Source organism: Notechis scutatus, chromosome 1 (assembly GCF_049901735.1).
Source record: "Notechis scutatus isolate UNSWTSFEM ecotype Mainland chromosome 1, rNotScu1.2, whole genome shotgun sequence".
NCBI lineage: Eukaryota > Metazoa > Chordata > Lepidosauria > Squamata > Elapidae > Notechis > Notechis scutatus.
The window spans coordinates 115564584-115591179 of NC_142009.1; the positions used below are offsets into that span (position 1 = coordinate 115564584).

Below are 26596 nucleotides of genomic sequence, written 5' to 3' on the forward strand. Positions count from 1 at the left end.
ATTCCTTTTGTTACCTGGCTAGCAGGGAAAAGGGGTCGAGGCCGGTCCTGACCTGTTACAATGAAGACTGACTTGCTAAGTGGGATTACACCAGAAGCTTGCAGTGGAGTAATGGTAAGGAAATCAAGCAACCTTAAGTATTTCGGCTGTATAGGAGCAAATTATTTTGTAGAAGATCCTTCGTGTGAAGATCATGGAATCAAATATGGGACACTTGGACTTTGATATAAATTTCTATTAAGTTTTCTCTGCAGTGCAAATTATAATTCTAAAGCTAATATTTTCCCAATGTGTTCAACAAAAATTATCTATAGCATGGCCTCTTAATAAATGTTCTGTTCTTTAAAGAAAAAAAAAAAAAAGGAAAGACGTGTCTACTTAAAGTAGAATTTGTTTTTAAAGTTGGATCCCTGAAGTGGTATTCTTTACTGCTCTGAACATTTTATTGCAGTGATATTAGCTGAATACCATCACTGGTATCCTTAACTCTTATTTCTGCTCATCAAGGTTAATCATGGTTGTCTATATGGTAATCACTTTGAAATGTATTCAGATAACAGCGGTTTCAGGTGTAATCATCAAAGCTGGTTGGTCAGGCATTCCAGATAGTGGTTCTTTTCAGAACCTTTTTTTAAAGGGTTGGTTAACTACCTCAGTAGCAGAGGATTGAACTATACCCTATCTGTACTGTACATAGAAAATCTTTGTAGATAAAATCAAGGCTTGTTTAATTTTGACAAGAGGGTAAAATATATATACCAAATGTAACATTCTAAGTTGCCTTTAATTTCAGAGGCTTTGTAAAAGATTCCCTCCTGTCCATCATAACAGGCCTTGTTTTTGTCGTATTTTGTGGCTGAAAAAGCAGCCTTGCTTCTTCAGATATTGTAGTTATTTGGATGTATCATAGTTTAGCAAGATGTTACTTTTTGTAAAACATCAAATGTTAAAAAAAGTGCATCAGCAACTTGTACTAAATACTGCAGTGTCCCTTTATAAAAGGTCAGACTAAAACTGACAGCTGTACAGTGAAGCCTGACATTTGGATATTTTGAAGTTTTTCATAAATCATAGAAAATAGTATATGGCTGTAGTTTAGCTTTTTAGGTAAAGGTATGTTTTCTCATTAGTGCATTTCTTACTGCTGATTGCTGTAAAAACAAGCAGATCAGCTTTCCATTTTCTCTTTATGCAGATCATGATAATCTGTAGAGTAGAATACAATCATTTGTGCTATGTTTTAATTTTCTAAAGCACCTTGATGACAGTGAGTGTTAAGTGGTGAAGCATCCTCTATTGAATCACTCTTCCAAAAAGTTCTATCAAGTCCAACTATGCATAGGTAAGATACACTATGATCTAATACGGACTTCACAGAAAGAGCTTTTGTTACACCTTCCCCAAAGGGATACTGCAGTTGTTACTTACCTGTAGGCACCACAATAACATCTGAGACACCGAATTAAGGTTTTATACACACCAGTTCCCCAGTAAATGAAAAAATTTAAAAAAAATAGATGTCATATGTTAAATTGCTCATTGCAAACAATCATTTTGCATTCCTGCAAATAAAATTGTTTTATACTGTAAGCTGGAGGCAAGTGTAACTTATTTTTGTAATAAAGTTTTTATTTTTTTTATGTGTCATTAATATAAATGTGTGTTAGTGCAGAAATCTTCTGGTTTAAAAACTCGTGCGCACACATTTCAGTATGTTTACTTGTATTTACATTTTTTAGAATAGTCATTTCCAGTAGTCTGTCTCTCACATTAATTGAAATTTTTGTTATATTAATAAACCATTTTAGTATATTGTATGTCAATTACTGGGATAGCTGGGACATAAAGTGTAATTTAAAATTTGTCAAGTATTCATGGGAATATGTAAATGTGCCTTGCTAGTTAAGAGAAAAGCTAAGTGGCTGATGGTAAAAAGTCATTGCTTAATGAAACACCTAATTGCCACAGTTTCATATGCTATCTGCCCATGGTAAAATTCTACTTTCTATATTTGAATAAGAAATATGAGTGTTGCATCAGCTTCTAAAATCTTAAACTTGGTAGGATGAGGTTTATGGAATTTAGGTTTGCTAAATATAGCCTTAAATTTTGATTTCATTGTAATCCTTGGTATTGGCAATCCTAGTGCCAAGGAGGTTGAAATGCTCCCTTCAATGAGGTTGTAGTGCCAACTGGCATCTTTACTGTCATGGTTCAATGAAGAGCACTGTCAAGGTGTTCATGCCAAATCTGACCTAATTCTTTATAGGAATTTTAGAAAAATGGAAAACAATCCTAACTTGGATCTTCCAAATCCCTCCCATTGCTGAAAAACAAACTTCTTAAAAGTTTTAAAGCATGACTGATTTTGAGGGGGGGGGGAGTAAATGATTATTCATTCACAACAAACATTGATGCTGATGAAAAATGAAAATTTACAATAATATGGAAGCTGAAATTGTAATCACATGTCCGTAAGAGAAGGTGGGCTATAGGATATATGTCAAAATGGACTGGAATTGACTTATCTGTAGAGTTTGTAAGCAATGGTGAGTAATAAGTAACAGAATCTTGACAGTGTTCTCGAATAATTATGAATTCAAGCCATTCTGACTTTTACAATTAAACATTATTTGCACTGTTCTGACATTGGTGCAGTTTTTTTTTAACAGTATAATGATACAGCTACAGTAAAATGCATGTGGAAACTTGTATTGTGGAAAAATTGATCTTTTAAGAGAAAATGTTAATTTTGAAAATTTTAAAGTTGAATATGTAAAGGAAATGAGATTTCACTAATGGATATATATGACTTTAGATAACACTGAATTGATCTTGATGGATGTCAATGTTGTAGATCACATCAACATTTATTGAAGTTATCAGGATATGATACTTATGAAATATTACACATCCTGTTGTCATATTAAGACAGAGGTTTACTATTGTATTACAGCAGGAATGTTGGAGGTATATAATTTGTGTTAGCTTATATATTAATGAAGGCATTTGTGTTCCAGAATTGAGTAGCTTATGCAAGTTACTGTTGCAGCTTATAGAACTAAGGATTGGAACTAGTCTATTTTAATGAAAAATAGTATTTCTTGGAACCATGTTTAAAGCAATTATTCTAGACTTTACAGTCTGTATTACATAGTGTATACTGAACTAAAGTGAACTTGATAAGCAGCAATATTTGCAAACATTAGTGAATATAAGAAGTGGTGAGTAAACTAAATGTGATTGTTTATACTCTAACAAGTACTATATCACAGGTAGTATTTAACTTGAGCTGAGCTGAAATGGGGAAAAAAATCTGGAAATCACAGGATTTATAAACTAGACGGGGAGCTTTAAAAAAAAACTGAAAGAAGGCAATTGCAACTATTTGAATAGTTTGCTATGTATTGACATGGTCATCAAAAATTAAACACAATTCAAGACAGTCTATAGAATATTCTGACAAATCATTAACTGAGAAGTGTCAGTTATATAAAGGTATCCTGAAATTCTCTTTGTTATACAAGATGGTTTTTAAAGAAAACTGTAAAAAAGTATGCATATATTTTTTGATAGTCCTTGGTAAACAATTGCATTCTATGAAGTAAATAGAAGGGATGATGTTAAGCATACTTTATTACAGTAAAAGGTGAAAAAAATCACACATTGGAAATTAAACTCAAATGATGATTAAAAAAAATGGATGTTTCTTAAAAATGAAATAGTTGTAAATTGCTTAAGATTGTACAATTTACTTTTGAGATTAGAATCAGTATTTGCTTATAAGTTAAATCTGAATGACTAACTGGATGCTACACTTAATCAAGCAATGAGTTTTGTTGGATTTAATTGCTACAAAAGAAACCTGTGACGTTGTATATACTATGGTTATGTTGTGCCACAGTATTCCAGTGAAAAAATTACATGTTAATACTTTTTAGAACAAAACTTCAAGATGTTATATGAAGTGTATACTGCTCCCCCCCCCCCCCAAAAAAAAAAAAAAGACTTGGAATTCTAGGAATAGTACATGTGTTGAAACACTTAGAAACATAAAGTTAATATTAAACGATTAATGTTATACACATTTAATCCTAATTACTCACATACCCTTCTAGAATAGGGATATGTTAATATGATTGTCTGCTATTCTGAAGTGCACAAAAATGCAGGTAAGTAGGTAATAACACTTCGGCATGTATGAGTTAAACCAGCCGAGATAAAATTCTTAAATAGAAGGAATTCCTCCATTTTATCCCATCTGCAGACAAAAGATGGGAAGAAGAAAAATTTGACAGTATTCATCCTAGGACCTAGCACACTAACTCACATTCAATTTGAAAATGTCCATGAACTCACAGATACAGAGATTGGGGTAAAATAATGCAAGTTGACCTTTAAATGCCCCCCCCCAAATAAAATAAAAATAAAAAAATAAGCGAGGCGAACTCCCTTTCCTGACCTTTTGAAAAGATTTGCAGGCCTGGCTGTACTGCCCATAGAGGAGCACATATTTGTGGAGATGTGTAAAACATGCTTATTATATATAGCTTTTGTGGTTTTATGCTTACATATACAACACCCGGAAATGTTCTATAAAGGAGATTGGCAGTTTCTAAATGTGATCTATATAGATTAGCCTAGGAATAGAAAAACCATTCACAAAATATTAATATACGAGGACTCTATCTTGAATGCAGATCATAACTGCTTTAATAATCCACTGTATTCTAAATGGAATCATGAATTCTATATGCCAGTACCAAAGCACATATTTGTAGTGGGATTACAGGCTGGGACACTGTACATCAGAAAATTAAATGTACAGATATTTGGATGGTTGTGTCATGAATAATCAGACTTGCATTAGTTTTTTTTTAAAGACTATTCAAATGAAACATTTGCTATTTGGGAGTGCCCATTTTGTACAGTTTGCATTTATACTTAGTAGTTTAATTCTGGAACTACTTTTAATTTTTGTTGGATATTGACTTATTTTATTGTAAGCTCAAGTACAAAATGTTTATGCTTTATTAAAATGACCTATTGAATTTTCTGAAAAAAATGTCTAAAGATAAGGAAACTACAGTACTTTAAATTAGTTTTGGTTTTAAACATCCCAACATAAGTTAAGATTGTGGGAATATGACGTGAGAATGAGTACTATGCTTTTGTTCATGCTACAAAATGGAAGGTTGAAAAGATATTTTTTTTACTACTTATACTTAATGATCCAGGTCGCACTGCATACATAACAAGCCAAATTAGATTTATCAAAATGGAAGAAGCTATTTTTCCTGCAAGTAAATTTTATATTAATTTTGACTTGCACAATAATAGTAATCATGGATGACAACATTATTAAAGGAATAAATCCCAGCATAAATATGACAGAACCATCTTTCAATATAACGCAGTTACTTAAACTTTAAAATATAACACTCAAAAAGTTTCAAATATATTTTAATATATTAAAGGAGAGTTATACTTTCAGTTCTAAAGACTTTCCATCAATGGAGTTCCCCACAGAGAAGGCTGTGTTTCTTGTTTTCATGCATCTAATTTCATTGGATTATGGGGCATGACAGAAATGCCCAAGAATTTCAACCTGGGCCAAGAAAATGTTTTTAAAATGTATTCCTTTAAATATTTCAAATCCCAGTTCTTTATTATTTTAAAGATATAGATACGGACTTGGAAGTACTTTTGGAGGTCTGTTGTGTACTCAGATTATATTATTCATTTCTAGTTAGGGGGGAAGAGTCCCCGGGTGTGCATGATAAAACTGCCTTAAAACACAGCAGCTGTTTCCCATTATAGCCAGAAGGCTTGCCAGATTGTAACAAACTCATTTTCAGCAGAGTTTATCCAAGCTTGTAGCCAACTTTAATCTAGAACAGCGATTTAGCAGTAAAATGAAAGAAAATGTGAATTGGTTAGCAAACTCACACAAGCACTTTATAAAGAACACGTCCTCTATAACCTGTGTGGAGCCGCACAGGAGTATATCGCATTAGGGGAGCAGGTGCATGCAATTTATCGCTGGTGTCCAACTGGTTTTGCATCGGAAGCGAACTGGAATTGTATACTCCAGGGATTGCTGAAGTAGCATAACTCCCAGTGTCCCTCAATATTTGCCGTACCAGCTGCAAACGAACGAAAATTGGAATTGATATTCAACGACATCTGGTCCCCAAGTTTACTACCACCGCTGAAAAACCATCATCTACGCTATGAATTTGTGGGCAGGATATGCTGCAATCAAGCCCAGGCATCTCGAGGGAAGAAAAGTGAGTTTTAAAGAGGGGGTGGGGGAGGCTTTCGCGTTTACAGTTTCAAGGCTTCCAATCCAACAATGCGAGCGATTCGGCGTTTCGGGCATCAGGGCAACGATTAACGCCGCCATTTTAATGGGCTTTATTTCCTCCAGGCTAAAGGGCAACCAAAAGAGTCACGGTAAGGGCGGAAGTGCCTCATTCTCCGTTCTGCCCCTTCTTGTTTGATTGATAGTTTTTGCAATTCGAGAGATCGCGAGATGAAGTGAAAAGAAAAGACCGAACTCCGCTCCTTTCAAGCAGCGGTGTATTGGTGCTAACTAAGGGAGCCCGGGTGGGAAAGTAAGCGAGAACGGCTTCGGGGGCCGGCGAGGATTATCTTCCGCCTTGGAGAAGCCACCCTATTGGTCTAGCCCTCTGCCACGTGATGCGAAGGGATCGAGTGGTGGAAACCGGAAGGCAGGGGCTTTCGGTCCCTTCAAGTGTGCTACGGAGCGCCTGGGGATCGTCGGGTCAAGCTGAAGCCGGGGGCGCAGTCTCCCCCCATCCTCCAGGATGAGGTGGGCACGCGCGGCCGTGGAGAGGCTGTGCCAGCGCGCGCCCCGGGTGGACGTCCTGCGCGAGACCTGCCGCCAGTACCCTTTGTTTTGCTGTATCCTTTTGGGGTTCAGTGTGGCAACACTCCTGCTCAGCCGGTAAGGAGAGACCTGGGTCCGGGTCTGGTGCTGGCCGATAGGAGCGAGATGGCATGGACTTCGTTACATGTGCTGCTTGGCGCAGCTTCTCCCTCCGGGGCGGTGGAGAATATATACTCGAGCAGGAAAATGATACTTTTTGATAGGATGAAGAAGGGGAAGATGTGATGCTTTCTAAAAACAGCAAAAGATACGACAGGGATTCCTCGGTAACCGTATCAGTTACCCAGTGGTTTTCAAAGTATGTAGCGCTGCGATCTCCTAAAAGATAGTGGATTTGTGTGACAGCCCCCGCCCCCCTCCAAGGAAATAATTTCATTGGGTTGGAGAAGAAAGACGTATGTTACTTTTTATAAGCTTTATTCCCACCACCATAGATACCAGAGTTATAGAATGTTGTGAAACTGTAGCTGTAGGACTTGCTCTGGAAAATGAGGAATAAAGCTCAGAATCAGTTTTGGTAATGTCCTACTTTACTGTTGCAAGTGGGATTGGGCATTTTTTGTGATTTTAAATGTGATTCCCATGGGGCTCTGGCTCATCCATTGAGAACCCCTGGCCAAGTAAGGATTGGATGCGATACTATTAAATACACAACCATGTAAGTAGTAGAGTGTTTCCTCTTCTCCCAACCATTCAGTTTACAGTACTGTATGTGTTAAGCATAGCACACTAGTACATATTGGTTTCACCAACCCCAGTCAATTATTCAACTTAGCTAATTTCTTACCATATGTTGATGCCCTTCCTTTTAGCATGATTCAGGCAAGTAGAAGGCATAAACATAAATGAACATGGATGATTGTTTTTCTTCCCAACTTTCTAAAGGAGTCTGGCTAATTTCACTTTTTGTGTCTCTACATCATCCACTTGTAAACAAGAACACTGTTGTGAAGAAGGGATTTATAATTGTTCCAATATAAACAAGACTGCTTTTCCTTTGAGTTCAGCTTCAAAACTTTCTTTTAGGAAAGAAAGGATGGTAGTTCTTACTGAAAGATCTGAGGAAGTTGGTTAGAACAATGGTTAACTCCTTCTCCACTTAATATTTATTTACAGTATAGATGTTTTAGAAGATTAATGGGAATTATAGTTTATCACATCTGTTAATGCAGGCTGAGAAAATCTTATAAAGCTGTGGTCATACTATATACAAAACAAAACAAAATGCAGATAACAAGTACATTGTCAAATCTGGAGAGGACCTGTTAAGGAATACTATCAGACTCGTGAGTCTTGGAAGCTTAGCTAAAATATTTTTTTATAAATAAACTGCTGTTCTGATTTTAATTGTCAAGACATAATAGCCTCCAAGGCAAGGTGAAACAGTGCAGCTGTGTTTACACAATTAGCAAAAAAAGTCTGGTTAACAAAATTAGTGCTTCCTGCCATTTTCCCCTACTTGCCTTAAATTGCTTTCTTTTCTGAACCTAGAGCAACAACTGCTTTGGAATTATAGAAATAGGGATGTATAACCAGGATTTATTGTTGGTTTGTATATGTGAAATAGTAGGAGAAAGGATCAACAGTAGGGCCAGGTGCAAAGGACTTAACCAATTCTATCTGCAGCATAATCCCAATAGTTGCTCTTTAGTTATTGTAAAGGGATTTCCCCGTAAATTGCTGAAATGAAACTAAAGCATCAAATCCTTCTTTTTCCCTAACCTATAAAATTGCCAGCTTTTTTTGAACCCAAGACAAATTCATATTTAATACAGTATTTATATCCATTTTGGAAAACTTACACCGAGGTTATCTTTAAAAAAACTAAAGTTGAGCTTTGGTTGCCATTTTACTTCCTTATGTATGATATTTGCATATTCCTAACTACAGTATTTTTATTTATTTATGAAATTTATATACAACCCATCTCACTATCCAGAGCAACTCTGGACAACAAAGTAACATTTTTTTCTTTAAAATATTACAAAAAACATTCTGTGAATTGGCCTATTGGGCTTGAGTATGCTATATTTCTGAAGTAAATGGCATGTAGGATGACTGTTTTGATAGGCATGTAATTATACATTGAACATGTAGGTATTTGAATATAATATTCCAGAGGTGAAGGCAGGGCTATGTTATTTTGCACTGTCTAGTGGATTGTAATTTTTCCCTTTACTTTTGAGGTATCGTCACATCTTAATGATCTTCTGGTCTTTTGTGGCGGGATTTGTAACATTCTATTGTTACTTAGGACCAGATACCCTCTTACCAAATATTCTGTTTACAATAAAACAAAAATCCAAGGTAATGTATAACTTTATCAATGTACTTTTGATATTTCTGATGGATAATAGTGAAATATTGCTTGTGTTTACCTGCAGGCTTCAGCATTTTTAAATGTTACATGAGAAGCTGGCATTTTAGATCTATTCGTTACTAATTACTTTTAGTTGCTGTGATGCAAATTAAATATATCCTTGATCTATTCTAAAAGGAAGAATAAAGGTGTAGAAATAAACTTATTATTGTGTTAAGGTTGTGTTAAATAAACTTTTACTTTTCTTTTACACCCATATATGTTTGGAAACATTTCCTAGTTGTTTGACAAATTGGGATTCTATATGTAGAGATTTATAGTGGGAACAGGAAATCTATTTTGCCATTGTGGATTAATAAAGTTAATTTCACCCATAAGTTTAATGGCATTTTTTAAAGTTTTCATTCTTTTACCATTGTAAAATTGTACGATTGTAAGACTGTTCTTTAATCAGTTAAATTACTTGATAGATTTTTATTGACTTAACTGGGTAGAATGTATTCATAACATATAAAGAATTGTTGAATTCACTGTATAAATATTGAATATATTATCTAGCAGTGAACTAATATTTAAGAATTGTGGTCAGGAGGACATTGTTCATTCTTATTTTGCTTTCTGAATTTTTAGATCATACAAAAAGGCTATGAAACATGCATATATAAAAAAAAGTAGAGTCTTCAGAAGTAGGTGTTATGAGAGTAGTGCTGGCAAGCTTAAAATACTGGAGAAGTGACTTGAAGTTGTAATGAAAGAGGGAGATTCTAAGGCAGTTTGTATTTTTTTACTTACAGGGATCCTCGACTTACGACTAACAAGTGAACCCCCAAATTTATGTTGCTAAGCGAGAGAGTTGTTAAGGGGGGGTCTTTTCCCATTTGAAAACTTTTCTTGCCATAATTGTTAAGTGAATCACTGCAATAAAGTTAATATGGTCATCAAGAGAATCTGGCTTCCCCATTGACTTTGCTGGTCAAGAGGTCGCAAAGGTGATCACATGATGCTGGGACACTGCAACCGTCATAAATAACATGCTAGTTGCCAAGTGCCCGAATTTTGATCACGTGACCACGGGGGATGCTGCAACAGTCATACGGGTAAAAAATGACCATAAGTCACTTTTTTCAGTGCCATCGTAACTTCAAACTATCACTAAACGAATGGTTGTAAGTTGAGGATTACTGTCTTTTCAGCTTAAGGTTTTGATATTGCTGCTGCTTTAAATAAATAAACCCAGAACTGACTGTAGTGTTAAAAAAAAAGGGGGGGGGACTTGCAAAGTTTTCACTTGGAGCATTATCCAAAGTAAGACTAGGTAATCTATTCCTATTTCCCTGATTTGGTTAGCTTGATGGGAAAATTAGTCTTTCAGTAATAGCTAAGAAGGATTAGTGGGGAGAAAGGGAAGGCAGAAGAGAAGGAGAAATGGATGTTTTGTAAGTGAGATCCCAACTCTACACATTTGAGAATTGCTTCCATGTGTGAATTAACTGAACTTTCTAGCTGATGTCTCTCAAAATATATTTATGTCAGGGGAATAATTTCTTATTTTTTCCATACTGTACAGGTAGTCCTCAACTTACGATCACAATAGAGCCCCAAAGTTTGTTGTTAAGTGAGAAATTTGTCAAGTGAGTTTTGCCTAATTTTACAGCTTTTCCTGTCACATTTGTTTAAGTGAATCCCTGCACTTCTTAAATTAGTAACCCGGTTAAGTGAATCTGGCTTCCCCATTGACTTTGCTTCTCAGAAGGTTGTAAAAGGGGATCACATGATGCTGCAACGGTCATAAGTGTGAAAAATGGTCATAAGCCACTTTTTTTCAGTGCCATTGTAACTTTGAACGGTCATTAAGCAAACTGTCGTAAGTCGAGGACTACTGGTAATTGCATTTCCCTCACTTCCACAACTGACAAAGTTTGATCAGTTTTGTTACAAAAAAACCCTCTTTGAAATGGATAGTAATTTTACTAGCATCCTGAAGAATGAATTCCTTTCTATGTTTTCCTTTTAGCAATTAAAATTGCAAGAACAATCTTCCCAGAATGGCAGTTGTGCTATATGTGAAGATATCAAATGTAATAGACATGGGTGAGTTAAAATATTTCAGGGGGGTACCGGTAATTATATTTTCATATCTTAATGGGGATGAATGGAATGTTTTTGTTGTCGTTTCTATAGACGTGCCTCACTACTAGAAGATTATCAGCCATGGCTGGGCCTGAAAATTCCTTCTAAAGTTGATGCTTCCTTATCAGAGGTAATTGTTTAGCATCACCAGTTACAGATAACTTGTGTTACTCGTTTTTTAAATCATAGGAGGTTCTGTCAATTGCTATTCTTCTAAAACTGCTTAAACATAAATATTTCTGTCATGTTTTCTAAATCCCAAGATGAACAACAGTTTTCATTATTTTTACAGTTGCTACCTTGTTAGGATAGTTAATCCTTTCTGGCTGTTGATAATGTAACAACATTAGAAAATCCAAGTGCCATTAAGCAAGTGTCTTTTAACCTGGATGCATGCAATAATTTACCTAGTTGTACTCTTGAAACTATAACTATTGATATGTACATAGATTTGGGTAGCCTTTATAGTTATGTATGGTATTGAGTATGTCCTTCAGTTGCATATCATATCCTTGGTCATGTATTATGTACAAGTAACTTGAATTACAAAGTGCAGAGTGAAAAATATTATCTGCCTAGTGTTCTTCTTTGTTTATATGTGCTAAGTATTATTGTTGGCTATTTTGTGGCATACACATCTTAATTATTTTACTTGTTTGCAGATGTTTGAGCTAGTACTAGAAAATTTTATTTATCCTTGGTACAGGTAAGGTTCTTCTATAATTTGCCTTTGAAATTCCATCTGATCTCCCTAAGACAGTAATTTGTTATCTTACTTTCAGGTTTATTTAGGTTGTTTAATAATGCATCCCCACCACCACCACCCAAAGTCAATTTGTAGCTTAAGTCAAATTATATTGTAAGGTCTTACTTGTGTGGTGATATTTCAGTTTCAGTTTTATTTTCACATGACTATTTCCTATATTTCTGCCTTCATCTTTATTTGTTTGTTTAAAGTATTTACATGTCTGCCCATCTTAACCAAGTTCTAAGCAGCTCACAACCCAAAACAATATATACAAATAATGAAATAAAGCCAGTAAAACTAACCACTCAGAAGTGTTACCAGATCTTGTTCAGTATGTATACTTCTCTGGGGATAAAATCCATGACATCCAATAGGACTTATTACAAGATAAGGACACTTAACTTTTTCCCCTTTCCTTATCAATATATTGGTATTTTGAGTGTGAGCCAGACATGTGTGTGTACAATAGGTAGAATAATATATGTATGTTGATAGGATAACAGTAGGGTACCTCACTTTATAGGCAATAGATTTTAATTGTTAGTTTAATTAATATTTAACTTTTTTGTCCTGATTTTGCCCTTTCTTGGGAGCATGGCCTCGGTCAATGACTATTGTCCATGCATGTATACTGAGGCAAATACCAAAATGTCAAAATACTTATATTTTGGAGGGCATTCTTTAGAATTGGTGTTGATGGGAGTTGGCAGTTCTAATTACAAGACAGGATCCTGGATCATGCAGAATTTTGTTTATGTATATTTGTAGCTTTTTGCCTGTTTAATGTTCCTTTTTCCCCATTTTGAGCTACATTAGATTTTCAGCTTTTTATTCCAGCCTCTTAGTGCATTTGATTTATAAGTTTGATTTATAAATACCTATCGCTATTTTCTTCCATTTCTAAATAAAAGAAACTTTGATTAAAGGGGAACAATCCCATTATCTGAGGCATAACTTAGTAAAGTTTGATAAGTGTTCCAGTTTTCAAGTTTAAACTTTGCAAAGAAGAAAAGAACTTAATTTAAAATTTACTGTGAAAACTGCTAGGAGACCATTTCAAAGGCTTTCTCAGAATTCTTTCACTTAACAACAATATTAAAGTGCTGCTCTTTAGGAAATTACTTGCAGGAAAAATGCTGGCTACTGTCCTGAGTTCTAGTTTGCTTCAGCAAAAGGCGAATAGGGATGTAGCTCGCATGAGAAATGTGGGAGGAAAGAAGCAGGGTGGGAAATTCTCCCTTTGGTTTCAATTACTGGAGGCAGAACCTTCCGCTAGTTCTTCAGTTCCATAGAATGGTCACCCTGAAATTGGAGATCTGACAGCAATGGGGTTCGTCTCCCTGCTTTGCTTGCCTCAAAGAGGAGAAGATATCTCAGTGCCCCCCTCCCCCGCCACTTCTACCTATGGCCAGAGAATGGGGGAAGAGAAGGATTTTCTGCTGTCATTTTTTTAAAACTCCTGTGGAGCAATTGTTCAAAGGAATCAGTACTAACAGCAGCAGATGTGCTCTCTTCCTTTATTTATTTTTTTCTCCAATCAAACTACTTTCCCATTCACAGATTAGTTACTGCAACAAGTAATCCACAGTTGGTGGTGCAATCCTGGCATATGTATCTCATGGAATATTATGGGATGTGTGTTGAAAACTGCCATGGTTGGTGAGGGGCTGCCATGTCTGATCTCCCATGGCTTTCTCTGGAAGAAAGTGGCAATATCCTGACCTCCAACATACATAGGCCTCTGTAAGCCTTGGGAGCTCTGAGGATCTGCATAATTGGCAAGAAGAGAGCCCTCTGCCAAAAGGTGAAAGGCCCCAAAATCGTTAGCACGGATCATATTATTCTAAACGCACATATGAATTATTTCAAAATTATGAATAGCATGTTTGAGTAAAGTTCTCAAATTATTAGTATTTACGTTTATAGATCTCGGAATACCAAAAGCTTGTTGATTTACAGATAAGATACATAGGAAATAATATAAAGGTTATAAAATGTATATGAAGAAAAAGTTCACAAACTAATATAAATAAAAATTAATATTCTTGTTTGATTAAATTAAATTAACCAAAGTGCAGCCAAACTAAGATAGAGCTATATTTTGTTTTGAAATTTTGTAGAGAGATAACTGATGATGAATCACCTGTGGATGAATTAAGAGTAACTTTACGATTTTTTGCATCTGTGTTACTTCGCAGAATTTACAAGGTGAGAAACACAATGATGGGATCGATATTATATTTAATGAATGGCTTTGAGGCATAGGCATAGTAAAAATATCTAAGAGATTATCTCATTGTAAACAATTGTTTTATATTAATTTAATACTTGTGAAGTTCTTCAAAAAAATCTTTTGAGTCATTAGTGCAGGGGTCCCCAGACTTGGCAACTTTAAGACTTGTGGACTTAAACTCCCAGAATTCCTTACATGAAAGTTTCCTTATACAAGCAAAATCTACTCGCAAAACCAAAATTACTCTTGAATTTGCAAATAATTTATCTTCCTTCCTTCAGGTGAATATTCCAACTGTTGTAACAAAAAGAATGCTGAAGGCAGCAATGAAGCATATAGAAGTAATAGCTAAAGCTAGACAAAAAGGTAATATTAAACATTGCATGCCTTTTATTTAGAAATAAATTGACCTTTCTGTTCTTATATATGCTTTTATTTTTATTCGTTTAAGTATTGTCAGAAATGAATTTTCATATGAATTTTACTGAATTTAATTTTTCCTACAGTAAAAAATACAGAATATTTACAGCAAGCAGCTTTAGAAGAATATGGACCATCACTTCATGTGGCTTTGAGAAGTAGAAGAGATGAACTCAATTATTTAAGAAAACTTACTGAACTTCTTTTTTCCTATATTCTGCTTCCGAAGGCAACAGATTGCGGGTATATTATACTTCCTTTGATATTATGAAGCTCTAACATTCAATGTGTTTAAATTTCCTATTTTTGTTAAATGGAAAAGCGTGCTTGTCAGAAAATCTTGCTGTGGGCAGATTACTCTACCAGTCTTAATTTATAACACATAAATGAACTTGGAATAGTTGATTCTTTCAGTGTTCATGAAAAGCCATCAGTGTAGGGTATGAATTTGGTCTTGTCAATGCTTGATTGTGCTAAATTTCAATCAGTGGAGGAAAACGTTCTATTATTTTCAACCATCAAGTATGCCACCTTCATTGTACAAAAGGCCACACCAGTATTGAAACTGCTTATCAGGGCCTGCATTATAAAAAGGGATAGGACAATTTGGTTTTTTTTACAAAAAATAACCTTGAATAAAAATAACAGGTGGCAGACCTGTGATTTACATGAATACACTTTACCTGGCTCAAAGCTCCTCAAATCCTTTGAATACTTATAGTTTGTCAGAAAAAACTGACCTTTGGAATTGATTTGAATATTTTGTTTCCTAGAATTTGCAAAACCAGATGTGGAAGTAAATGGATGGGTGTATGAGTTTTGGGTTCATGTATTTAGTATTTACTATTTCATCATGTTGTATATGAATGACATCTATAAGAACTTGCCTCTCTGCAATATTCTAGAACTAAGAGAGAGTTAGTGGAATTCTGCTTCTGGGAGTGAACTAGGTAAGGAAGTCCACATCTTTTTGGCCAAGGCTTCTAGAGATGTGCACCAATAAAATTAACATGCCCAGATTCAATGGAGAATATGGAGAGGACACCATAACAACAACCATTGCTTTTCAAAGGCATGCCTGCTCATATTTTTGCCTCTTGAGTTGAGAAATCAGTGCTAGAATCAAGGACTTTCTTTTCTAAGTGAATAGCTGCATCAGAAGTGAACGTATAAGTCCCAGACTTGGTATAGATGCCCTAGTTACCACTCTGAGATAACTAGCAATATATTTTTTTAATACCACAAACTCTGAGAGATCCTGAGGAAGTTCCATTATGTAACTTGCCAGGAATGAAAGATTTTTGACTCTGCAATTATGCCATCAGTCTAATTTGAGGACCACCTAGCCCAGGGATGTCAAACTCGCATCACAGGCCATATTGTGATGTATCACTATGTATTTTGCCTTTGCGGAGCTGGGGTGAGTGCAGCCTGTGCAGGCCGTATCCGACCCATGAGCCGCCAGTTTGACAGGCCTGGCCTAGCCTATTAGTTTATGAACAGGACTTCTACTACCACAGCATTGTACATGCATATTTTTATATACAAAAAATACTCTACAGAATACCTCAGGATGCACTTTTTTCTCCTCTCCAGATGCCTTGTTTGTTTGCCCCTTTTCTAAAGTGGTTGTAGAACCAGTTATACTCTTTAGAACAGATAACAGTTTTTCAGGGGGGCGGGGAAACACTGCCACTGCTTTAAACATTGTATTAAGTTTGATGGGTGGGTCCCATTAGGGTATGTTTAGAAGGAGAGGGAGGGAGGGGGAGAGAGGGAGGGTTGATTCACATTCTAATTAGCTGGACAGTTCTCTGTTATCAATGAAGAAGTAGCGTCCTCACATGTTTGCATTAGAGCAGGGGTGTCAAACTCATGGCCTGCGGGCCAGATGCATCACCTGCTGGCCCCGCCCCCGCACGGTTTAGCAAAGGGGAAGAAAGTCCCGATACATCACGTTACAATGCCGTGACAACGCGATTTTGACACTCCTGCCCTAGAGCTATGAGTATCTGCCTCAAAAAGCTGGCAGATAAACAAAGGGGGAACTCTTTCTGGTTGCTGAGACTTCTGTAATTTTATCCTATCCTCTTTCAAGAAATCTCTGTAAGGAAACTGAGGAAATTTTATTTTCTGAGGAGATGCCTGTCCTTACAAGTGACAGCAGCTTTTTTTTCTCTCTCCAAGCGGTAGTATAAAAAAGTTGGATTGTTGCCATACGATGCTCATTAAAGATTTAGAGCACTTTCTTTGAACTATTTTTAAGCTTGAGAGTCAGTTTGATCTAGTGGTTAAGACACAAGGCTAGAAAGCAGGAGACCATGAGTTCTAGTTCACCTTATTGTTATTTTTTATTTTATTATTTATTATATGCATACATACACACACACCCTTTGTATAGTCTATGTTATTTTTTTTAATTAGTTAACCTTTTTGTTTAGAAGGTGCTTAGCTATTCTAGAAGTTGTTTTCAATTGTCACTTTCATTGAAGAATGTTCTGCTGAACAACTAACAGAGTAACAGCTTGGCTCCAATGCTTTTAGCTTCAGAAGTGGTAAGAGATTAGCTATTTGATCCATTCAAGATTATGTTTTCCACAAAGTAGCGTTGACTTCTTAGCTTTGCAATTACCTGACTAAAAGTGAGAATCTTGCAGTATTTTAAGGTGACAGCGGAACAAAGCTTACTTGCGACTTCAACTCTTCACATAGGTTTTATGTGGATACACATTATCTACCTTCACTCTAACTATTATCCTTTCAGTCCTCTGGCTTGCCTTGATTGTCAAAGAAACACTAGGAAATTACCATAACGATGTCTATATGTACATCACTTTGAGGCAGAGATCCCACCCCAAGTTTTTCTTAGCTCTATAACACATTCTGATGCGGCTCTGCCCAGACACAAATAGTCATATGTGCAGCATGAAGGAAAGAAAAGTACAAATTGGGAACTGTTTTTTCTTTGTCAGTACCACATATGTAGTGCCAAGTTATATCTTTCAGTGTATCTGGCTTCTCTCTATGTATGTCAGGACAGCACATTAAATTACTTGCAAGATTACAAATGTCAAGAAGAAACAATGGCACACAGGCAAGATACTGTTCGGTTCCATCCAGAGATGAGAATATCAGTCTATAGTTGGTTTTCCTTTTCCATTGTACATTGTTACATGAAAAGCTGAAGCTGGGTAATTGTTCTTCAGATTGCCATGAGGTTTAATGGAGGATATCATTAAATCACTGCATTTTTCTGGTTCCTTCAGCCCAGTGGCAGGGATCAAGTACACAGAAGATTCAAATTGGCCTAGATCTGTAGTAGGCTGCTATCATAATAAATGCCCTATGTGTGACATAGAACCCCATTATTTACAGGATCAAGGCTAAATGAGTAAAGTCTCCATTTTTAGGAGTTACAGTATATTTCAGACTTCTTTTCATTTTTTTGTGTGCCCCCAAAGTCACATTGAGTGGGTGGATATATAAAGACTACCAAAAAGAAAAAGGGGTACATGCATGTATGCAGAGCAGTTTTCTGTGAAAAAAATGTACGAGAAATTGTGTATGTATGTATTTGTTTAACGGTGCATTAAGTTATTCTTTACCCTAGTTTAATTTGAATGCTAACTTCATAAAGGCTTATGAAGAAGGTATGGCTGCATAAAATTGGCTTTTATTCTCTCCAGGACATTCACTTTGCTCATAAGAGAAATCCTGTCGGGTTCTGTTTTCCTTCCCTCTATGGATTACTTAGCTGATCCGGTAAGTGCTGAGAAGCTCCAGTAGTTTGTGGTAGGCCATGACAGGTATATGATGGCTTATGAAATGTTCAATGAAGGAGGAAGGGGTTCAATTAGAACTTAGATTTTTAATGAAAAAAATAAAAAAATGTTAACCTCAAGGTTGTCTCATTTTATATTCAATTGAATTATAGCTTGCAAGGGTCGGTATCTAGCTAGGAGCAATTTTAGGTGTTTGTTAAAGAATCTTGATGGCCTGGAGGTTAAGATGCTCTCCTCCCACTTGGGAGATAGAGAGTTCAATCCTAGACAGTGACAGATGTTTCTCTATCAGGGCAAAAATTAAAAATATCTGCTGCAAACTTCACATGATGTCAGGAATGGCATCTGACCAGAAAACACTCAGCTCCCTACAGTCACCCAACTATACCCCAAATTAAGGGATTACAGGGTCATAGAAAGGGAGTTTTTGTCGAAGAATCTTTAAAATCTGAGGTACAGTTTTCCATCTGGCATCCCCATACTCAGTCACTGCAACTGGAAGTGTTGGGAAAGGAAACACAAGAATTGCTTCCCTAGAATATCAGTTTTCTTTTTCTTATATTTAATATCTCTTAGTCTTTCCCATTTTAGCATAAAAGAGCAAACATTAGAGAAGAATTGGAAGGCAATTAAACTTGGTCAGGGACTCTGGTAGTCAAACTTCTAAGATGACCCTATTAGACAGTTAAATAAATTCATATTATCATTTTATGTACATTAAAAATTGCATTACATGTTCATGCAAAGAATTTCATGAAAGTCAGGTTATAGAAGGCTTTGCAGAATGATTATTATTATGTAAGTTATGTAAGTATGTGTATGCCGAATTATAAATTCCCTGTTTTTTCTCTTAACTAAGAAAATTGAATTACACCAATATAACATGGGACAAAACCCTGCCCAGCAGAAGTTACTTTGTGGGGTTTGAGTTAATGATATAATAATAACTGATTGGAGCTCTAGAAGTTATATCTAAAGGATTTCCTCAATATCTGGAAATATTGCATTTATCACAGCTGAACATCCTATTTTACAAAATACTATCCTGCTCGGAACTGTCTAAATTCTTAGACTTTCTCTGAATAATTCTTAGGTCCTTGGTTTCCACCAGGCTTAGATGTGAATCTAACTAATAACCTACACTTATTAAATTTCTATGGCTGGTGTATAGAGGGCTCTATTTCTAGAGCATCTTGCTTCTTCAGTGTACAGTACAGGACCAGAAGTAGAAGTGGAGGTGGTTAGAACAAGTTGTGGCCTTTCCCCCCCCTCAGTTGTTCCTTCCTCCCTTCCTCCTGTACTGCTCTTTTACCAGAACCCTATGCTTTGATTACCAACATTCCATTTTATAAAAATATTAATAAATGTTAACATCAGGTTTGTCAGGGCTGGAAACATTCCATTAATCATTGGGCAGAGGAACAAAAAGATACATAGCATTATGTTTGCTACCATATAGAGATAATCTGGATATTTACATTCCAAATCTGGTAGCCTCACCCTAACTGGATTTTTTGATTGTGTAGGACAAGAAGTAGGTGGTTAGATGGAATCTCATGTAGTTCTGGGCCCTAAAGTGGTGGCTTACGTCCCAGTTTTACAAATAAGATTTCCAAATTAATCATTCACATAAGTTGGAAGAATGGCAGAAGGGCCGAATTCTTCTAATGGTGGGGCTTAGAGTCTTTGAGAAATGTTTCCAAGGAAACTATAACATGATTTGCCTTTTGTCTCAGCTATCTTTTAAACAGGCCTGTCTTTTCTTTTAGGATACTGTGAACCACTTGATACTTATCTTCATTGATGATAGTCCAGTGAGTACTACAAAAAAAAATTATAGTAATTGTGAAATTATACGGTTTTGTTCCTGGATGCTGGATTTTTTTTTCTGATTTTTTTTTTTCTTACAGCCTGAAATAGCAACTGAACCTGCTTCACCTTTGGTTCCTTTCTTGCAGAAATTTGCAGAATCTAGAACCAAAAAACCTTCTGTAAGTGTAAAAAAAATGCATGTTAAGTGTATATGCCTTTGTTTAGAAAAAAGATGGTATGGATAATTAGAAATAAATTCTGTATTGAATCTTCTATTAAGGCCTTGCACTTTGAACTGAAAGAATTTGAAGGCAAGCAGGATCTTTTCTTTCTATTTATGAGTTTTTTGAAGAAAGAAGGAACAGTACATGTTTTGCAGTTTTACCTGGAGTTAGGTAAGAAATCTGTCTCAATATGTTATCTTTTTAGTTACATTAAATAAAAATGTACTATATAAAAAGTTGCTTCTGCAATGCACTTAAGCCTGTGTTAGCAAATAGAGGGGATAAAGTGGCTTCCACACTAAAGTTTATTATATAGTGCATAAAATCTTAAAGAAGAAAAAGAAGGGGAAAAAGTGATTTTTAAAGTGATACTTATTTACATTGCACGTATAAGTTTGAACTAATGTAGTTTTTTTGCTGAAGTTTTCCAGATTATGTATCAAAGATTTCTTAAAATAAGGTACTTGGATTTGTTTTTAAGTGAGCTGAAATGGAAAAGCCCCTCTAATGTAGCATTCTGTTTATATTGTAACAGCTGATGGATGCCGGTTGGAAGCTCCCATGCAAGGGGTTTAAATCTGTATCCTGCCATTTGGAAAATATCCTGGCCTGCCAAAAATATGAAGCTTCCTCCCGCCCTTGTAAAGTGTTAGATCAGTAATTTGGGCAGGCTTTCCTTTCAAAAGCATCTTTATAACTTGAAGGGAGAATTAAGGGAGAGTTTTATAACCCGAAGGAAGAATTTTGAGAATTGTCTTATCTTGTGAATTGCCTTAAATCAATCTGAACTCAATATATTTCTTTATTATTTTATCCCAAACAACAGAGCAATTTAATAATAGAATTTTGCAGGCAGAGTTATCAGATTCTGAGAAAATGGCCCTCCATGAAGAAGTCAAGAAAATCTATGAAACATATTGCTTAGATGAAAGCATTGACAAAATTAAATTTGATCCTTTCATTGTGGAAGAGATACAAAGTAGTAAGTGAAATCAAAAGAAAAATGTATTTGAAGTTGTTGCTTTTTTTCTGAATGGTACTTGTAGAATAATACAGGTGTTGGCATGAACATGTCTTAGCAATATTGAGAATTTGGGGCATAGTGGCACCATTACCTACAGAGGATATATTGGGGAAGGCTGATCTACTCAATGAGCATAAAACAAGGAAATTCTAGCATTGCCTAATTATTATTTTTTAAAAAAGCTCTATCTTTGTACCTTGATCAATCCCACAACTTCAAGTTTTCCATGAAATGAGAAACAAACAGATGTGGTGCCTTTGTAAAAATCAAGGTTGACCTCTGATGATTTCATGGAAATGTCCACTTAGCTTTTTGACAACAATACAGAAGTCATTTGCAATTGTTTCTTTTGGGATGTCCTTTCAGTTTCTTAGTCTAAACCAGGGGTTGCCAACCTTTTGGACCTCAGGGACTACCAAACACATAATTTTAAATCCCAGGGACCACTAACTGGTTCTGTGGGTGTGGCTTAATTTGTGGGTGTGGCTTGGTGATCATGTGACTGGCTGGGCATGGCTTGTATGTAAATATTATAAATATTTATATAAATATTGATTTTTTTATAAAAAAAGAGCAACTTTTACCCAAAATGAAGCAAAATAGGCAGTCAAATTGAGTTGCTCACAGAATCACAGATTCATTCAAAGATCTATATGCCATTGGCTAGCTCAGTCTGTCACATAAAATTTGCTTGCCGTGAGTCTGCACTGAATAATACTGCAGAACCTTCAGTCCTAAGGGAGGTTCGATTGTGTTTAAAAGCAGAGCCAAAAATCTAAAGACTAGCTAGAAAGCAAGAAATCCAACCATTTCCTGCTTCCTAGCTAATCTAAATCTCCCGGCACAACAGAACAGCAGAAAAATAGCAATTTAGCAGGCAAGTTTGCGGGTAAGGAGTGAGTGGACAGGGAGGGTTCCTGTGGGCCATGTGGGTGGTGCAGCCTTGCGTTTCTGCGCAGCCTGGATTAATTGCTTTGGGGGGGTGCTCTGGGGGTGAGATTTCTCTGCGGCCCACCAAAATTTTCCCACAGCCCACCAGTGGGCCACAGCCCACCGGTTGGTGACCACTCATCTAAACTATAGATTTGGGATTCCTTAAAATTCTCCCATTCAAGTGTGTGTGTGTGTGTGTATTTATCCATCCATCCAACTTACAAATGGTGTCTCTGGATAGATTATGTTTATGTAAAAACATAAACAAATAACAAATAACATAGCACACCAGACATATAGGCTCGTCCAAGTTCTCCTAGGCCCCATTCTGCTTAATTTCTAAACTCAAAATCAGCCAAATACTGCTGAGACAGATATCATAATCCTGAAATATTACACTTTCCTATAAGTATTTTCATATTATTGACATGTCTGACATTTTCATCTGTAGTTGCTGAAGGCCCCTATGAGGAAGTTGTGAAGCTTCAACAAATGCGGTGTTTCTTTGAAGCCTTTGAACAAGTTTTCTCACTCTTAGAAAATGTCTTCATACCTAGGTTCTGCCACACGCATGAGGTAACAAGTATCTATTTATATTTGAGCCACCTCAGTTTGTAATTTTTCAGTGTTACTTTTTGAAGTTTTTGAGCTCAAGGAGTCTACTTGCTTTTTCTCTTTCAACTGAAATTTCTAGAATGAAATAACCCCTCTATATTAGCTCTAATGTCTTAATGTATTCTCAAATTATGGAATGAAATAAGCCCTCTGCTTTATTTCTAATGTCTGCTTAAATTATTGCAGTGCATTATTGTGGAGTTTCCTTAAAAATAATAGTGAGATAATAATGCAGAATACTGAGAGAAATTGAGCATTATGATCATGTCGTGTTATTTTTGCTAGTTATAGTAATTCTTGGTCCATTCAGAGCACTGGTTTCCTCTTTTAATGTCTGTATCAGAGGTGGTATTCAGCAGGTTCTGACCAATTCTGGAGAACCAGTAGCGGAAATTTTGAGTAGTTCCGAGAATCGGCAAATACTACCTCTGACTGGAGATTTTACAGTATCCTTCCCCTATCCACCAAGCCACATCCACAGAACTGAAAGTAAAAAAAATTGAATCCCACCACTGGTCTGTATAGATTTAAGAGAAGTGTCTCTAATACATAGGCTTGTGAAAATCTTTTCCAGTACAATTTCTTAATTTTAGGGAGATTCATCAGGATGGACCCTAGTGTCTTCTTGGTATCAGGCAAATATTTGTTTCATTCATTTTTTTTCTGTCACAAATACTGTACGTACTATACATTTTTAAAAATGATAGTACTATATCAGAAAATATGTTCAAACATTTTAGTTATTGCTGCTGGTACCTATTGAATTGTCCTGCTTTCCATGCTGTTACGTATATGAACTGTAGTGATTTTTATTTCTAATCTATATATTTGTAAAATAGATTCTGAAGAAAATACAGCAAATAGAACAAAATAAAATAAGCATGATTAGCAATTTTCAACTATTTTTCCTTATTTAGTATTTCAAGCACCTCTTTCAAGAAGTTGAATCCCCAACACGCAACTCCAAGTCAAACAAGTAAGTACAGAGTTAAGGTTAGTCCTCAACTTATGGCCACAATTAGGACTGGAAATCTTTGTAAGTCCATGTAACTGGACGCATTTTTTTTTTGACATTTCTTGCAGTGGAAATTAAGCAAACGAACACATCCGTTAAGCAAACCCATTCTTCTGAATGGACTTTTTATTTTTTTTTTGCTGGAAATTGGCAAAATATGTCCTAAATAATGGTTGCATGATTACGGGACATTTCAACTGTCATAAAGGTGAGCCAGTTGCCAAGACCCAAACTATGGTCATGTGACCGCAGGAGGTGGCAACTTTTTACAACTGCCGGAAGTCCTATATTGGGCCATAAAGTACCCATTCTGAGGCTGTCATAACTCCAAATGGTCATAGATAAATGATCATAAGGCAAGGACTACTTGTATAATATACCTGCCTGGGTTGAAAGTTTTAAAGAAGGTACGTTGGATATGTTCATTCTGCTTCTCATTAATTTTTGAAAATTAAATATGTATCTTCGGCTGTAATTCAATATGTCATTCTTTTAAGTACTGGTAGCCCTCTGGTTGAGATGGCATTTGGGATTGGAATTTCCATTGCTACTTAATGGAAATTAATGGAAGTGAGATACTAATATCACTCGATAAAGCCTTAGTAAGACCACCCTTTGAATACTGCATTCAGTTTTGATCACCACACTATAAAAAAGATGTTGAGACTCTAGAAAAAGTGCAGAGATTAGCAACCAAGATTATTAGGGGACTGGAAACTAAAACATATGAACTGGGCATGGCTACTCTAATGAAGAGAAGGACAGGGGATATGACTGACACAATAGCAGTGTTCCAATATTTGAGGGGCTGCCACAGAGAGGAGGAAGTCAAGCTATTTTCCAAAGCACCTGAAGGCCAGACAAGGAATAATGGATGGAAAATGATCAAGGAGAGATTCAACCTAGAAATAAGAGAAATTTTCTGACAGTGAAAACAATCAACCAATGGAACAGCTTGCCTTCAGAAGTTGTGAGAGTTTCATCATTGGAAGCTTTCAAGAAGAGACTGGTCTGCCATCTGTCAGAAATGGTGTAGGGTCTCCTGCTTGGGCGAGTGGGTTGGACCTAGAAGATCTACAAGGTCCCTTCCAACTCTGTTAATAACTTAATAAAAAAATGTTTGTTTTTAAAAAGAAGGGGCCAGGGCCATGGGTGCTGGGTAGCACAATGGGGATATTTCTCCGCTGCTTCCATCATGCTTAGCCAGGATGTCTAGTAGCCATTCTTGGCAGCTACTTGACCAGGTTCCTGCATGGCAAGTCAGCCAGAGGGGAAGGGGAGCAGTGAGTCCAGTGGAGGGGAGTCAGGCAAAAGACAAAAGTCAGATGGGGGTGGAGGGGAGGCAGTTATAAATGCGGGTCTGTCTGCAAGCACCCAAATTTTGATGATGCGATCCCAGGGGCAAAATTTTTGAAGGGTAGTTGTAAGTGTGGGGTTTTTTTTAGCACCACTGTAACTTTGAACAGTCGGTAAATGACTGGACATAACCTGAGGACTATCTGTATTCTTCCGTTATTGTCAATGACGATAAAGCCCTATTGTGACAATGTGGACATATTAACAAGAGGCAGCAGTCATCCTATTTGTTTGTTATCCAATGTGGCGCTCAACGACAACAATGCCTGTTAAACATGGGTTTTAATGCCTACTAGCTCCCTATCCTATTAAACTATTTTTTGTATTCTTTTCATTAAAAAATAAATGGGAATTACCATATGGCAGAGTATATAGCCTCTGTTTAGAAAACTTTTATGTGGATCGCTCGTTCAACATTACTTCATGAAAAAACATGCTTTTCCAAAAACCAATTAAAACTTCTGGGGTGTTTTGCTTCATGTTGCTCTGCAGCAGTTCCAGGAAGTAGGACAAGTTTCTGTCCTACTAGTGAGCAGTTTAGAAAAACACCTGAGTAAATTACATTCATGGTTGTGTCAATGTGAATCATAGCTGTGGCACAGTGATTACTAATTATCTCCTTGGTTTTACGAATGAAAGAAAATCCTGTCATTAAAAAATGCAGTTTTGTTGTTTTGCTTCCTCTTTTTTATATGGTTGGTTCCTGTCAAGCCTCCCAAGAACCAGGAAAGACACATGGAGTTAATTTCAGAGTAGTTTCCTTTATTCTTCTTCAACTATGGACAGAGTTTATAAATCCTTAGTAAGACCACACCTGGAATACTGCATCCAGTTTTGGTCACCACATTACAAAAAAGAATTTGAGACCTTGAAAAAAGTGCAAAGAAGAGCAACTAAGGTGATTAAAGGCCTGGGGACAAAAACATGAAGAACAGTTGTAGGAATTGGGTATGGCTTCTCCAGAGAAAAGAAGAACTAGAGGTGAAATGATAGTAGTATTCCATATTTGAGGGGCTGCCATAAAGAAGGGGGGGGGGTCAACTTATTTTCCAAAGCACCAGAAGGCAAGAC

At 36.2% G+C, this 26596-nt stretch overlaps 2 protein-coding genes across 13 annotated transcripts in view; both read left to right on the forward strand.

Moving 5' to 3' along the window:
- SYNCRIP (synaptotagmin binding cytoplasmic RNA interacting protein) overlaps window positions 1-2643 on the forward strand; it is a 20289-nt gene extending 17646 nt beyond the window's left edge. For 7 of the 11 annotated variants that reach the window (XM_026666529.2, XM_026666530.2, XM_026666532.2 and 4 more), the window contains one exon: window positions 23-2643. In XM_026666529.2, the coding sequence (XP_026522314.1) occupies window positions 23-51 (29 nt within the window). In that variant the 3' untranslated portion in view covers window positions 52-2643. The remainder of the gene's footprint in view (window positions 1-22) is intronic. The other 4 variants (XM_026666531.2, XM_026666534.2, XM_087943889.1 and 1 more) reach the window with 1 other exon arrangement.
- A 3787-nt stretch (window positions 2644-6430) lies between these two features.
- The window catches only part of SNX14 (sorting nexin 14), a 37896-nt gene continuing 17730 nt past the window's right edge, over window positions 6431-26596 (forward strand). For both annotated transcript variants that reach the window (XR_015745403.1, XM_087943915.1), the window contains exons 1-15: window positions 6431-6970; window positions 9100-9220; window positions 11248-11324; window positions 11415-11493; window positions 12026-12069; window positions 14232-14319; window positions 14626-14710; window positions 14851-15007; window positions 18451-18526; window positions 20316-20360; window positions 20457-20537; window positions 20639-20753; window positions 21409-21564; window positions 22991-23115; window positions 24072-24130. Coding sequence is in view for 1 of the 2 variants with exons in the window: in XM_087943915.1 (XP_087800041.1) it covers window positions 6831-6970; window positions 9100-9220; window positions 11248-11324; window positions 11415-11493; window positions 12026-12069; window positions 14232-14319; window positions 14626-14710; window positions 14851-15007; window positions 18451-18526; window positions 20316-20360; window positions 20457-20537; window positions 20639-20753; window positions 21409-21564; window positions 22991-23115; window positions 24072-24130 (1448 nt within the window). In the remaining variant the exon portion in view is untranslated. The remainder of the gene's footprint in view (window positions 6971-9099; window positions 9221-11247; window positions 11325-11414; window positions 11494-12025; window positions 12070-14231; window positions 14320-14625; window positions 14711-14850; window positions 15008-18450; window positions 18527-20315; window positions 20361-20456; window positions 20538-20638; window positions 20754-21408; window positions 21565-22990; window positions 23116-24071; window positions 24131-26596) is intronic.